Genomic DNA, 16,055 nt, shown 5'->3' on the forward strand with positions numbered 1-16,055 from the left:
TATGTGTCACTATAACAAATACTGCCATTATGGATGATACTTTTATTAATATATATATATATATTATTTTCTCATTAAAGTTGTGAAAAAATGCCATTTTTTAGCAATAAATAGATTCTGTAACTTCTTATTAGTACAAAAATGTAATTTATAATTTGCCTTGATTTTTCTCTGAAATTTGGCACTAAACAATAAATAACTAATAAATACTGACATGATGGATAATCATTTATAATTTAATTTCTTGGGGGGGGGGGTAAAGTAAATAACATTTATAATTTTAAATCAAAAAAAAGTTTTTTCCCATTGTGACTATAAATATAGAAATATATTTTTGATTTTAGTGTGAAATAAGCATGACAGGCTTTGTGAGATTTTTTTTTTATTTTTTTATGAGAATTAGGTGTAATCATCTTTAGTTAATCTCAGTTAATTTTTTTGCTCTTCAGTATTTAAAAAACTGTTCCTACCAGTATTCACAGAAATGGTGTGACCGGCTCCACATAAAGGGCCCTGCAGAGCGCAAGAGGTTCTTCCACACCTGCGCTTCCCTGTGACCATGTCCACATTCCAGTGGACTCTGGGATGAGAAGGACATCAGATAATGATCAGGACCATGTGAACGAGTCCACACAGAGCATTTGAATCCAATGAAGGAACAATTATGTGCTCAAAGTATGGAGGTATTTAGAAAGAGAGAAAGAAAGCGGAGACAGATCTAATCAGCACAGCTGCTCTCGTTCTCTTTGGCTTTAAAATCAGTTTTTGTTCGCCGCCGTTATCGCAAAGGGAATGTTTCCCCTCGAGTTTTTCATAAAATGCAGTTCAGTTTTGAATCAGAAGACATACCATGGTCTAAACATCTACAAATGCAAATACTATGCATTTACTTCTTTGTAATATCATCACAAATTATATTATCAATGTAACAATCATTAGAGTTACACTCAATGTCTCTGAACTGAAATAACACATAAGTTTGCGTAACATCTGATGATCATGTTCTCCAGGATGATTTGAGATGTTCCAAACAGAATAATGAGCTTAGTTGAAGCAAGAACATCTGACTGTCTGTACAAAGAAGTCACATGATCAATTTCAATTTCCTAGAAAAAGTTTCTCATTTATTTTACATCATACACTCTTGAAAACAAAGGTTCTTTATCTATGGTTCCATGAAGAACCTTTAACATCCATGGAAACGTTCCATTCCACAAAAGGTTCATACAGTGGGAAACGGTTCTTTAGATTATTAAAGTGGTCTTCAAATTAAGAAAAATGGTTATTTTAAGAACTGTTCACTGAAAGGATCTTTGAGGAACCAAAAATGGTTATTCTATGGCATCATGGTGAAAACCCCCATTTGCCCTTTGGAAGCTTCATTTGTAAGAATTTCTTTCTTTTAAATGTTCCAAAATTTAGATTTTGAATACGTGAATTTTAGTGGTCAGACTTTTGGACCCTTCTATATCAATGATTTGATGTGTAATTCCAAGCCTTAAAAAAACCTTATGCCAAATATTTGAGAAGCTCAAGACATGGTGACCTGGCCAACTACATTTTCAAACTATGAGATTCTTTGTTCTTTCCATGAAAGTGTGCACCCAGTGGTCTTTTTAAGACCTTGACAAACAAAATTCTTTCTCTCCATCCTTTGTTTCACACTCTGGGCTCTCCCTTTCTTCACTCCCTCTTTATTTCATTCCAGATCATGAAAGAATGTCAGGGGTTGTTTTTTTCATGTCGGCAGCAATGCAGTAACTTAAGTAAAGGGACACTAACTACAGTGTAATTACACGCCACTGCGGCCTTGTGGGTAACGACTGCTACGGTGGACAACATGCTGCAATGTTTTCTCTAACTCACTTAACACTCGTAGCTTCTGCCTTTTTGTTTGAGGGTTCTCCTGGGCTCCATGGTGAAGGGAGGCTATATGGGCAACACTGGCCATCTGTGAACTGACCAAAGGTCATCCAGTTCTCCATTCCCTTTGTTTGTCCAGCTCATTCGGGGACTGTAAAGAGGAATGATAGATTGTTTGATGGAGTTTTAGGAAAATATACATGCACAGAGCAGGTGATTCCAAGCACTTATTATTCTACCATTGCAGACAACCTTCACGTGGAGAGCTTGCTTATTTATTTAGCAAAAGGGTCTCATTTCTGAGATAAGAAAAGCGTGGATGAGTGCGCGCTGGAGCATCCTGTTTACCAAAGAATTCAGCCACACGTGACCGCTAATCACAAATTGGATGTAGGGTGTGAACGACGGTGGGTGAGAATGTATGACACACATTGTAGACTCTATGTTAATTAGAGTTAACATACTCAGTGGATATTTTGAGTTGACAGCTGTAATTAACTGTAATGTATTTTCACTACATGAAATATGGTTTATGAGGACACTTCCTGATATAACATACTAAGTGTTTTGTTTTTTGAAAACTTTGAAAAGTTTTCTGTGATGCACTGATAAAAATGATTGTGTGGTCAAGTAAATACTTCAGAAAAAAACAATGTAATTTACATGAAAAAGTTAGTTCAGGCAAGAATAAAAAAAAACTAAGTAAATTCTATATTAGTACTCAATTCAAGTGTGTAGAAATGCAAGCGTAAATATCAACGTTATAAAATTAAGTGAAATTACTCAATTTTTCAGATACTGGTGTCCCATAATGCACTGGGCCTTGAATAATTAATGAGGTTGATTTTTCACTGATTTTCCAGCTGTATTTACACTGTTTTATCATTGCTTTTGATGTTAGGATTAGTAATTTGCCATTTTGTGACATTTGGAGTTCATTTTCTATACTCAAAATGACACATTCAAACACAAAAACGATCCATCAAATGATACCGTCATTGTATATTGTCTACCAAGGATTATTTAGATATTTCTAAGTAAAGCATATACTTCTGCAGTGTGGTTTAATTCAATGTTATATTATTTGAGTGAAATATATAGCAAAGGAAACTTAAACTACATAGATATGACTCAACCTTTTACTGGCCAAGTTAAAATTACTTTTTTTTTTGTTACTTTCACTTAACTTAGTTAAGTAGAGTTTACTTAATTCCATATGTGAAATTATCTTTAAAAATATGGATGTGAAATGTACTTAAAAAATATTCATGCAAAAACTTGCCAAAGAAAAATTAAGTACCAAAGAACTTGCCAAAGAAAAATTTGGGGTTCGTAGTGAGTGTTAACGACAACGTATAATACATTAAAAAGAAAACATGAAATCATATACATTTGTGTTAATAACATCCTATCGATAATCTCTGATTAATTTCAAACTGCTGCTTTTTTTAATGACAAATGTATGTTTTATCCCTTGTGTCAACAAACTGCACGCGCCCGGGGCTCCAATGCGCACGCGCACATCAGCGAACGGCTCAGTTCCAGCTGTTGCGCATTCCACAGCACAGCGGAGTCGCCGCTGGCCAAGAGCGACAGGACAGCGCCTTTCAGTCACCAAAGAGCCTCAAGACTTGTTTTATTCCTTTGGAAATTAATTATTTTGGTCTGATTGTTTCACTTGTTTTCATTTTTATCATCAACTGTCGGCAGAGAGTTGGAGTTTTCAAAGAAGAGGAAATATTGAATAGGCTTTTCTTTCTGTCATTTGGAAGCGCGCAGGATATTTGGCGAAGAGCACCTTCAGTAAAAGTGTCTTTGGAGTTGCCATTCAAGATGACAGACATCGTTTCGGCAATGGTGAGACTTTTTATCATTTACACAAATTAACCTTGAAGTAAAAGTCTGTTTACTCAAAATAAGCGCACACTGTCTCTGTCTATAATGAACAGGGTGATTCTTTACTTAGGGACATTTATAATAATATTGGAAGATTAAACTTAAGTCTAAACTTAAGTCTGGTTCGCGGTAATGGCAAAAACTATACAAAAATATAAATAATATTAAAGTAAAAAATATAGGCTATAAGTCTCTGCTGTCCTGGCAGATGTGTTCACTTATGATCTATTTTATCACTTTCATTTCCACCATGAACCTTTAAAAAAAAAAACTTTGTCTGAAAAATTACTTGGTGTGATGGTAATGATAGCAGTATTGTGACTCAGTCTTCTCTATAAATAAGTATACATCAAATTAATTAAGAAATATTATTTTCTTTTTTAGGTGTCCCTAACTGAATCACTCAGTACCTGTTTGGTGATGCCTAATGGTTAAAGAAACTACTAAATATGACTGATAATGTTTATTTTGGCTGCAGTCTCTATTTAACTTATTGACTCTTGGCACAGTTTGCCATGTGTTTTGTCTGTTGAATTCATCATGGACACTGAATTATGACTTTGAACTGAGAGATTGGCATCATATAAACATCAAACACCAGAGATAATGATAGCCCTCTTTAAACCAACCTGAAAGAAAACAGGTAAAGAACTTTTAAAAAGAGGTGGGATTTCATTGTCTGACAAAAAAAAGAATCAATCAAATTGAACTGAACAAACAGCTGAAGGTTTATAGTTGTTTTTGTGCATTGTTTTGTTTGTTGACTTAAATGACCCATGCACTGTGCAAAAACAATAGCGTTAGAACCCTCAAACCAGATGTTACGGTTGTAAAAACACTGTCTATGACACTCTGCACACAATTGTTATGAGTTACATGCATAAGAGCAGCAATTATTTCGTGAGTCACTGCGACATGATGAAAAGATTTAAACATGCAGACAGATGAGAGGGATGCAGATGCTATTAGTGAACCAGATGCTATGGTTGTGAAAACATTGGACCCGTCACTCAACACTTTTACAACTGGCTCAGGTGTGTTAACCTGTGATCCAGCTGACTTACAGAGCTCTCACTGGCGGACAGGTGTGAAATCATTGTTGAGTGTGGTTACAAAGACAGTAATTGCATGTGTTGAGTGACGATTCTCTCAATCAGTTGTGAAAAGAGGAAAACATCTGCATGAGGTCTGCTTGCATTCAAAAACACCTCAGAGTCAGGTGAATCATGGACCATATACTTTTGGTTCCAAAGCAAGTTTTTCGCTCAATGCCAATTCTTAAACTATTATTTCTACTGTGAAGAGAGTTTTAATAATCAAAAGAACCTTTTGTACAGGGAAAATGTCTCATGGATGCAACAGGTTCTTTATGAAACCATAGATGCCTGTAAAGAACCTTTTTTAACCCTAAAATGACATTTTAAACCAAAAAAAATCAAGTTGTTACATTTTTTACATCGTCTGAATGGTACGGAACTTGGTGGATTTTATGGCAATTGCTGTATACACATAAAAATTTGGACATGATTAAAAAGGCTAAATGGACAATGAAGTAGTCTTTGAAAATGCCTAAATATATATCCAAATGCAAAACCTATTAAAAGTAAGTAATAATGTCTGAAAATACTCTTAAATGCAACTAGGAATACACAGCTCTGTAAATATCTATATATAGGGCCAAGGTATTTAAATACCTTTGCTCCGATTTTAACCTAATCGCTGCATTAATTGATTTTTTTTCTTTTTATTTGAACTATTTGTATTTAATTAAATAAATGGTGCATCATTTAGTAATCTAGTACCAAGAAATCGCCTCAAAATACAAAATATTAAGGAATACATTTTATTGAAACAAAATATAGAACATTAATTTTACTATATTTGGTAACACTTTATTTTACAGTGTCCTTGTTACATATGTTACATGTACTTACCATAGTAATAACAGTAAATTATGCATAATTACATGCAACTAACCCTCAACCAAATCTTGATCCTACCCTAACCCTATAGTAAGTACATGTAGTTGCTTAATATTACTCAGTACTTAAAGGTATAGCGGAGGATTTTCCCGAACTTTAGAAAAGAACCGCCCTCTCCACTTTTTGAAAAAATGCACATGCGCAATACTCTACCTGCTCCAGAGAGGGAACGCCTATTAAACGTGTGCACGAGAGAGCATGCACGAGCTAAGCTTAGCTCGTGCATGCTCTCTCGTGCACACGTTTAATAGGCGTTCCCTATTAATATGTTTGGTGATATGTTTACGTAAGCCCGTCGTGCTTGTGCACACGATTCACACGATGGCGTGCGCTCAAAACACAGGTTGGGCTTCCCACTGATGCCTCAGTCGCGAAGTTTCTACTTGACAGGTAAAGTTTGGCATGCACGGGCACGTACGACGGCCTTACGTAAACATATCACCAGAATGACTGACACTTAGGAGGACCAATAGTCTTGATGATCCACCCGGAAAAAGAAAATCCTCCGCTATACCTTTAAATATATAATTACACTGTAATAATGACACCTTAAAATAAAGTGTAACCCTATATTTTTTATATGAAGAAGTAGCCTATACTGAATTATGGTCAGAGGGCAGGGGGATTTAGTGAATGTTAATGTAATGTCAAAAATGTCAAATGTCATAAACAGAAAAACAACAACAGTGTGAATAGTTAGCTTCAATTTGTAAACTGACCTATTAAAGTGGCTTTACGTGTAAAAAGCTCTATATGATGGTAATGGCTTCTTCAAAGAAATCTTTGCTTGAGAGGAATAGTGTTAAAATAATATTACATAAGGTTTTGCAGGCTAATGTGGATTTCCTTATGGTTCTTTCTTATCCCTGCAGACAGATGCAGCTGTAACAACATTCCACGCTCTTTCATTTGTTAACTTTGGAATTTGGGACTAATGACTTAAAAGGTTTTAATATATTTTTTCAGACAATTTAAAAAATCTAGCATTCTAATGGTGCAGGCGAATTATTATTCAGTTCCTCAAGTCATTTATTAAAAAGCAAAATATCTGCGAGTCTCATTTGCCCTGTACCGCTACAAACTGTTCCAAATTGCTTCCATAATTACAGTCTTTATAGATAACTATTGTTATTTTTAAACATAACAGCATTAATATCACCCTCCTTATGCAACATAATGATTTTCAGTGGCCTGATAGTCAGTGAAAGACTATAGAAGGGGACAGAGAGTGGTTTGTTTGCCTAAAAGATCTCACATCATTGAGTGTGTCCAGGGGAAGCAATGGGGCTGCTTCAACCCTTGGTTAATGAGCTGCATGCCATGAAGGGAATCCCATATTAAGCTGAGGTCCAGGCACAATGAGATCATTGTCACATGTGACAGACTGGACTGAATAAGCAGCGCTGCTTTGTCACCTTTGAGAGATCAGATGGGCTTTCTATGCTGATATTGTTAAAGATGCGAGTGTGTAACTTTAATCAAAAGATAATGACCCCTGATAAAAGGTCATGGCATCTCTTTAATATGACACTATAAATTCAGAGCCAGCACAAAGCCTGCATTCACAATCTTATAACATCTCTTATTTGACTTTCTTTTTTTTTATTGGACTGCCAAAGATTAAAACATTTTATTTCCATGATAATAACTGGACCCCGACGACATGTGATGAGGTCATGTGATAATATAACATGCATATGTTTGAAGCTTTTATCATAGCAATAAGACCCAAGAAGCCGTGGTTTACAGTGAATTTAGAACAGCTAAGGGGAGTTGTTAGACACGACACGGAGAGGAGTGCCTAAAACCCCCTAAGCTGTTCTAAATTCACGGTAAAGCCTGGTTTCACAAGGCTTATTGCTTTTAAAAAAGGGTTAGTTAATAAAAATACTTATTTTAATAAGGTCAAAGCCAGGTTTGGAGAGTCATTTACAACGGCGAATGCAGCCCAACCAATCAGAATCAAGGATCTGTTTTATAATAGCGGTGCCATAGAAGAACCATTTCGGGTTCCCCAAAGAGCATTTCAGTAAATAACTCTTAAAGGAAGCATGTTTTCATAGGGTGAAGAACAATTTAGGAATCTAAGAACCTTGCAATGGAAAGGATCCATCAATGTCAACAAAGAACTTTTAAGAGTGGCGGTATACAGTAAATAGTATTCCATTCTGAACATAGCCCTTATATGTAGGGCAAAAAGATGAACCTGGCCATCACAAAACCGAGATCAGCCTACCTCAAACGCATTTGGAAATGACCTGGAAAGCAACCATGTCTCTGCCAGAGTTCTTGTTAGATCTGATGAGGGAAAGGAATGAAAACAGGGGGAGGTTGACAGACCGTTTCCCTTTTTAAATCTCCCACCCGTCCGCCGAAATGCTAAACTTGTGTGTGGCTGTCACCACCCGTCCTGCAGCTCTAGGCGAGACTATGAAATGTGTGATCCTTCTTTGATCGTCCCATGTGCGTTACAGCTGAGCTGATAGTTGTCAGGAATGTCCTCCCACATCATGCCTTGCGTAAAGCAAAAGGACTCAAAAAGCCCTTTGTGGAAGATTTTGGCCTTGTCTGCTCCTTCTGTTTCTTCATCATAGATCTGACGTCTCAATGTTCTCGTAACACTTCTGTCTTTCTCTCCACAGTCTTATCTTTCATCCTGTCTCAGTGGCTCATAAAACAAATGTTGTTTTCAAATTAACACTCTCCCCCTTTTCCTTCCCCCATTTGATTTCTTTCCTGCATGTTATTAACCCACCGCAGTCTTTATGAAAGACCTGGCTTCTTTGTTTGCTGTGGATGTCTGAACATGCCTGAACATTGCAGCTTTTACCTGCATCAAGAGGTCTTGACGATTAAAGCCATAGTCAGGGTCACCTAACAAAGATCCGCCTGTGTGTAAACAGCAAACCTGCTCTTATCGCCCCACAGTTGCCCACATCTATAATCCTAAGAGCTGATTGGACGGAGAGGTGCTAGAGAGGAATGTAGCTGGTATTTTCATCCTGGGGTGACATACCCAAGTAGTTCTCAAAAGCAAAACATCTGGGACATTCCTGCAGGAGCATGCCTGTCTACCTGTCTGGAAAGAGGGCAAAGAAAGTTGAGGAAGGGGATTATGGTTCATGTGCACTTGTTGTTAAGCTATAAAGTGGGTCATGTTATTGTCAAGTGCCCTCTTGGGATGTGGCCAAACGTGAACTTAGGGTCTAAAAGTTCTTTAAGGACTTAAGTAACATAAAGTTGACCTTTTTCAGAGACAATTAACCTTAGTTTGAATGCAGTGAACGCAGTAATGTTTCATTTCTGTTTACTTTATAGTATAAATAACCTATACACTTCCGTTCATAATGTGAAAGAAATTAGTCTTTTATTCAGCAAGGAATCATTAAAAACTTCGACAGTATTTTAAATAAACTGTTGAACTTTCTATTCATCACAAAATCCTGAAAAAAATATCATGGTTTCCACAAAAACATTAAGAAGCACGTGTGTTTTCAACACTGATAATAATAAGAATGTTTCTTGAGCACCAAATCAGCATATTAGAATGATTTCTGAAGGATCATGTGACACTGAAGATGATAAAACACTAGAAAGTAACAACATTTTGAAATATACTGAGACAGAAAACTGTTTTTTTAAATTGTAATATTTCACAATATTACCATTTTTACTGTATTTTTGATCAAATAAATGCTGGTAGTTAAGCATGAGACTTCTTTCAAAAACAATATAAAAATCTTACCGACCACTAACTTTGAACAAATTTCTCATTCCTTGCATGTTTGAAAATGTAAATGTCTGTTTTATAAAAAAAAAAAAAAAACACTTTATAAGTGCACTAAATTAAACAAATGAATTTTTATGACCACTTTAAAAAAAAAACATAAATCTTACAGATTCTGCAAGGGGTGTGTAAACTTACTAGCAAAACTGTAGCCTACTGCTAATATAATAAACAGAAATAGTATAGAAGCATGGTTGTAGGTGCAATCTGATTGGACCCTGGTGTGTGAATTGGAAATTAGGGTGTTTGAACAGCATTGACCTCATTCAGGAAGTCAGTTTTGTATCTGAGGAAACGGGAACAGCGTGAGGCGGTAATGGTCAAATATTCCTCTCAGGCTGAGTAGGAATAGCACATTAAAGAATGGTTGTTTTCAGGTCTGGAGAAACCAAAAAAATATATATGTGGACACTTAAGAAACACTTAAATGTATTGCAAAATATATCAAAATATATTTTTATTTATAAAAATGAGCACAAACAGCAAACTATTTCACAAAAAGATGGTTCTAGGGTTTAAATTTTGAAACATGAAAACTGAGGTTAGTTCTGCAGTCTAGCATGGCATCTGCAACCACTTGGTTTGATATTTTGTTTTTAATGCATTGAAATTATTACATTAAGTGTCCATATACATTTTGGGGCATCTGTATACATGTTTATGTGTCTGTTTGGGTGAATTGGGTTAGCTGCAGTGTACTGTATGTGGTCCCTCCTCTCTATGGTAACTGCAACTGTCAGCACCAAGGCAAGGGCCATTTCTCACTACATATCCAGTGGCATGGTATGCCAAACACTCCCAATGACTCATGGGAAATAGTAGACATGGAAAATTCCTGCCTTTTCCTCCCACTCTCTTTTTTGCCCTTTTGGAATTGTTTTCACACACATTCCAACCTATGTTACGTGTGGCGTCTGGATTAGAGAGTGTAAGTATGTTCACTCTGATGTTTATGGCCCTCAGGGACTGTTTGTGAGTGTCTATGTGGTATCTATCTTGTTACTGGACTGCCATTAAACATAATAGTTTTTTCCTTACCTGGATACACTCAATGGTGTTTAAACTAGAACTGCAATAATGTAAACTTCACATGATCTAAACCACCATGTTGCAGTATTATATAATTCTCTAAACATCATAGACAAGTAAAATTATAATTTTGTCATTATTTCCTCACCATCGTGCTTTTCCAAACCTGTATATTATTCTTCCTTCCAAGGAACGCAACCAATTTTTTTAAAAGAATGTTCATGTTGCTCTTCTCCATATAAAGTTAAAGGTTTTTTGAGGCACTTTTGAGCTAAACTGATGTCCCTTATTCACAGAAAAAATCTTTCCCTTCTACCAGACCTTTAAAATCATATTCGCGTTTCTTTAGCATCAAATAGAAAACCGTTATTTTAAATTATTATAATATTTTTACAATATTCTTTTTTTACTGTATTTTTGATCAATTCGCATAAGAGACTTTTGAATGGTAGTGTATATAGAAGGAATATAAACCCTTTATGCATTTTTTGTAGCTTGACAGTGTCTGCATTTACTTTTATTGTATGGAAAAAGAGTAGTATGACCATGCAGCTAAACTTGTATTTGTGTTCCACTTAAAAACAAATAAAGTCTCTGAGGTGGTATTTAAAGGGATAGTTCACCCAAAAACGAAAATGTTGTCATAATTCACTCACCAACATGTTGTACCAAACCTGTATGAATTTCTTTCTTCTGTTTAACACAAAATATATTTTAAAGAATGTTGGTAATCAGACAGTTGAAGGCACCCATTGACTTCCATATTATTTTTTTCCTACTATGGAAGTCAATGGCTATACCGTCAACTGTTTGATTATCATCTGTAACACAGTATGTTGTTGTGGGAAGGAGGAGGCGGGAACCGGCGAACATTTAAAGACTTTTTTATAGATTTTCATTTTTTCTTTAAGTCTGTAAAGCCTTTAACAATTACATTTAAAGCATGTGCATGTTTAAAACATATCATCCCTTTGTTCTCCTTGTGTGGTACAGGATACACAGTCAAACTGCCCAGCGAGTGTCCTCGAACCAGAGTCAGATCAGAGCCTTGGTTCTTCTAAGGTTAGTGGACCAATTGTTCAGCTTTTCTTTGAGGTCAGAACTGTTAATGCTCTAATGTTCTGTTTTAGAGTCCACCACTGGACCTGATTGACACAGGAAAAGGACTGAAGGTACAAACAGCGACCCCTCACCTAGTCAGCCTGGGAAGCGGAAGGCTAAGTGTGGCCATTACTCTGCTACCTCTAAAGGAGGGTATGTTGTTTTTTTCTCTCTGTTTGATTTGAACTATCTCTCAATCTCCCTCTCTCACACACACAACCCCAAATAACCATGAACAATGGCCTGAAAAGAATAGATCTGTAAATAAGACCCAATGTCTATATATGCCTTCATGAAACAGTGGATGCGGCTTTTGTTAGTGCACTTAGGTTATCGGAAGAGGGTGGAATGATGGGGATTTTCTGATGCAAATATTCCCAAAACGGGAACCCAATACGTCTTATTTAATCTTTACCTTAAAGAAACGTAAGAAGGCAGGAAGACAGGTCCACCCGTCTCTGATTACATACAGGTGTCAAGCTTGTCTTAATGACAACATCTGCAAACATAAAGCTCCCGCTCATTCCTCGCCCCTCTTATCATGGTCACCATGGTAAACTCTGGAATGCAATCTCAGAATGGCTCAGGAAATGAAGTGTGCAACCTATCAGAATAGAGACAGGAGAAGGAGTCAAGCTGACTTCCTCCCATGTGACTGATTAATAAAATCACAAGTATTACAGGACTGCTATAGTGCTGTTAATTTAAGGCAGTCTAATTATGTTTAGATTTAAAAAAGAGCAAATATTTGAACATATCTGTTAGTAATAGACTGTGAGGTGTTGAAATAAAACTGTATGGGGGCGATTTGCGTCACTGGTTGAGTGTGTGAGCCAGCAGGGGTCAGAGAAGAGTGGAAATGTAAAACAAAAACACACACACCATTCATTGGAAAAGTACATCTCCATGCCAGCAACATGACTCCAAAATTGGTGCAAATGCAACAAAAAACGTCAGTATTTGAAATAACTAAACTGGCAACAGTGCAGAAGATTTCGTATGCATCAGTATGCATTGTAGTCAGATATCATTTTGTGGGGTGGCATTAGTTACTTACAATTTTAGAGCTGGAACAAGAGTATCCTGTATATGAGAGGAAAACAAATAATATTTAAATCCTTTTGCGTTACTTGCGAAACTTTAGCATTTCCTAACAAAACTTTTGCGTTCTCTTGCAAAACTTTTAGAAAGTTTCTCGGGGAATGCAAAAGATTTGTGAGTGAAAAATTCTTCCCATCTCATATATTTTACATCATAATGTCCCCTTAGGGACTCCCGTAATATACATGTAATATGTGACCCTGGACTACAAAACCAGTCCCATGATTTATACATCATCTGAAAGCTGAATAAATAAGTTTTCCATTGATGTATTGTTAGGATAGGACAATATTTGGCCGAGATACAACTATTTGAAATCTGAGGGTGCAAAAAAAACCAAAACATTGAGAAAATCACCTTTAAAGTTGTCCATTTATGTTTGCGATTGTGCTGCATTCACTCACAAAAATAAATGTTTAATATATTTACGGTAGGAAATTTACAAAATATCTTCATGGAACATGATCTTTACTTAATATCCTAATGATTTTTGGCATAAAAGAAAAATCTATAATTTTGACCCATACAATGTATTGTTGGCTATTGCCACAAATATACCCGTGCGAATTGTGACTGGTTTTATGATCCAGGGTCTGGGTCACATATGGATTGAGATTAGGTCTGAATCTGTTTATTGACTGTTTTTTCAATTGACAATGTAATTAAAAATACATATTTACAGCAGTTTTATTGTAATTTTACTGTATTCCAAAAAAAAAAAAAAATCTAATATTTTACAAAAATATTATTGGTTACTGTTTAATATACTGAGGTGACAGAGCCGTTTACAACTAAACATTAAAAACTTTTTGCATTTTGGCCATTCATTTACACAACAACAGTGTTTTGGGGGCCTGAAAACAAATCTTTGATTCAAACGGCAAAAAAAAATTATGTTTGAAAACGATACCGTTATTGTTGCTGTGTAAACCACAAAAACACAAATTTATGAAAACGGTGACGTCATGCGTATTGTGTTCAGTCGAGCCGTAGTGTTTTTTTTACAAAGTGACATCGCCACCTACTGGCCCGGGATGCATAATACAGTTTTTAGTTGTTTTCGCTGATCCGTGTGAACGGGTATCATTTTGACAACGTTGTCGTCTGTCCTCGAAAAACGCAAAGGAAAAACTTTTCGTTGTTGTGTGAATGTATCCCAACACACCCTAAACAACTAGAATTTTTATTTCTAGTAACTGTCTTACAGATTAACTGATTTAAATATAGATAACCACATTGCATAACAACAAATGTATTTATTTACAGTCTTTATTTCTTACACTCCAGATTAATTTAAATCAGCAACACTAAATGCTTCGTACTTCATATTTAGTTGATTTTTATTACAGGAGTGACACGCATAGGCCGTGACGATGCCCCTGTACCTCAGGACATCACTATTGAGGGTCCCGGCATTGAAGCAGAACACTGCAGGATTGAGAACAGAGGAGGGTTTGTCACTCTTGACCCATGCGGACACCTGTGTTCGCTCGATGGAGTCCCTGTTACCAGACCCACACAACTCACGCAAGGTAACCACAACAGAGACTGCAGCACTTGAAAAAGTGCAAAATGCATTCACAACAAAGAACCATCATGCATTGCATGCATGTTTTTGTTTGTTTGCTTTGGTAAACACAGTGTCTGAGTAAATGAAAAGGGGAAGAGGTTTATGACCTGGGTATGAAGTGTGTTATAGTAGTAATGCATGATGTGTCTATCCAGCAGGGTTTTGGTTTTGGTTTTGGACGTCAATCAGAGTTTAATTGGTGTGGTTTTGGATCTTTTCTCAATGCGACACTGTGACTCAGAGCTTCCAGAAGCGTTAAAGTAAGCTCCCGAGCTCAGCTTTTCAACCCAAGGTTGTATTTTCCCATAATTCCTGCATTCTTTAGCCTCATCGAGTTCCTCAACAAATGATCCATCATTCTCCATGCTCATTTGCTTTCACATCTCAGTGAGAGCGAGTCAGATAAACATTTACCAGACTTATTCTGACACTCTTCAGTCCCGAAATACAAATATTGACAGCATTGCGAGATGGGTCCTCAACTTCTGTCTTTGTTTCCGTTGGAGGGAATGTCAACAGGCACGACTGTGATGCAAATTAAAACAAATTTCTTTTCGTTTTTGAATGTTTTTAGAAGAGAGACCCAGTTGTGAAGGAACTCATATTATACATCTGCATTGCAACAAGCAGCCACATGTTAGTTAAAAGGATGCTCTGCTGTCAATGAGAAAAAAAAAATAGCATATATTTGAGGCTAACCTCCCGTAACTCTAAATGCTTTGAGCACAGAAGCTATAGGACTGGTAATAATCAGCAGAGCTCAGTTAGAGGTCTATTCCACCTCCACCACTCACTGTGACGCAACAAGTGGACGGAGTCACGTCACCCCGGGCAATTGCAAAACTTCATTTGATTGGCCAATTCTTTGATTGGTGTCAGACTCAATCTATTATTAGACGGTTCCAGACTATGTGAGTCTGTTGGGTAGTTATCTAATCCTGACTAAGGTGTCTGGTATGTAAACTAAATAGCAGAAACCCTATTATTAAAAACAGACCGCTGAGTGCATGTTTTATATATATATATATATATATATATATATATATATATATATATATATATATATATATATATATATATATATATATATATATATACTTTGTAGAAAAAAGGTTGTTTACGTCAAAATGCTCATAATCAATCATATGCTCGAGAACAGTTTTTATTTGTCTTGTATCTTTCTAGAAAGTTTTTCTTCATCACTATCTTCATCAGCTTGCGCACTGGCTTATTTTCTAATAACAATATGAATTGTGAAAAGTTCTATACAAATTACAATGTTTTAAATATTTCTCTTGTATTCTAATAATAATTTTATTAAAGGAGAACTCCGGTCAATTTTAACATTGAGCTCATTTTATTGTACATTTGGAGTGCTGTCAATACAGAGAACAACTACAAAAATCGGTGTTGCCTACACCGAGTTATTCTATTTTTAAAAATTGCACCCTGTTGACTTCAATGGGGCAAGTACTAAACCTGCTTTTAGCCTCTTAAAGGAGAAGTTCACTTTTAAAATGAAAATTCTGTCATCATATACTCACCCTCATGTTGTTTCAAACCTGTATGAATTTCTTTCTTCTGCTGAACAGAAAGGAAGATAATTAGAAGATTATCAGTAACCAGACAGTTTTTGGGTCCCAATGACTTCCATAGTAGGAAAAAAAATACTATGGAAGTCATTGGGACCCAAAAACTGTCTGGTTACTGATAATCTTCTAATTAT

General features: G+C 36.1%; 1 protein-coding gene across 4 annotated transcripts in view; it reads left to right on the forward strand.

Moving 5' to 3' along the window:
* The first annotated feature begins 3,426 nt into the window (after positions 1–3,426).
* phldb2b (pleckstrin homology-like domain, family B, member 2b) overlaps positions 3,427–16,055 on the forward strand; it is a 49,847-nt gene continuing 37,218 nt past the window's right edge. For 3 of the 4 annotated variants that reach the window (XM_079863394.1, XM_079863393.1, XM_079863396.1), the window contains exons 1-4: positions 3,429–3,720; positions 11,551–11,619; positions 11,688–11,811; positions 14,109–14,291. In XM_079863394.1, the coding sequence (XP_079719520.1) occupies positions 3,697–3,720; positions 11,551–11,619; positions 11,688–11,811; positions 14,109–14,291 (400 nt within the window). In that variant the 5' untranslated portion in view covers positions 3,429–3,696. Of the gene's footprint in view, positions 3,721–11,550; positions 11,620–11,687; positions 11,812–14,108; positions 14,292–16,055 lie in introns of all 4 variants that reach the window. The other variant, XM_079863395.1, reaches the window with a different exon arrangement.

Source organism: Squalius cephalus (genome assembly GCF_949319135.1).
Source record: "Squalius cephalus genome assembly, chromosome: 25".
Lineage (NCBI taxonomy): Eukaryota > Metazoa > Chordata > Actinopteri > Cypriniformes > Leuciscidae > Squalius > Squalius cephalus.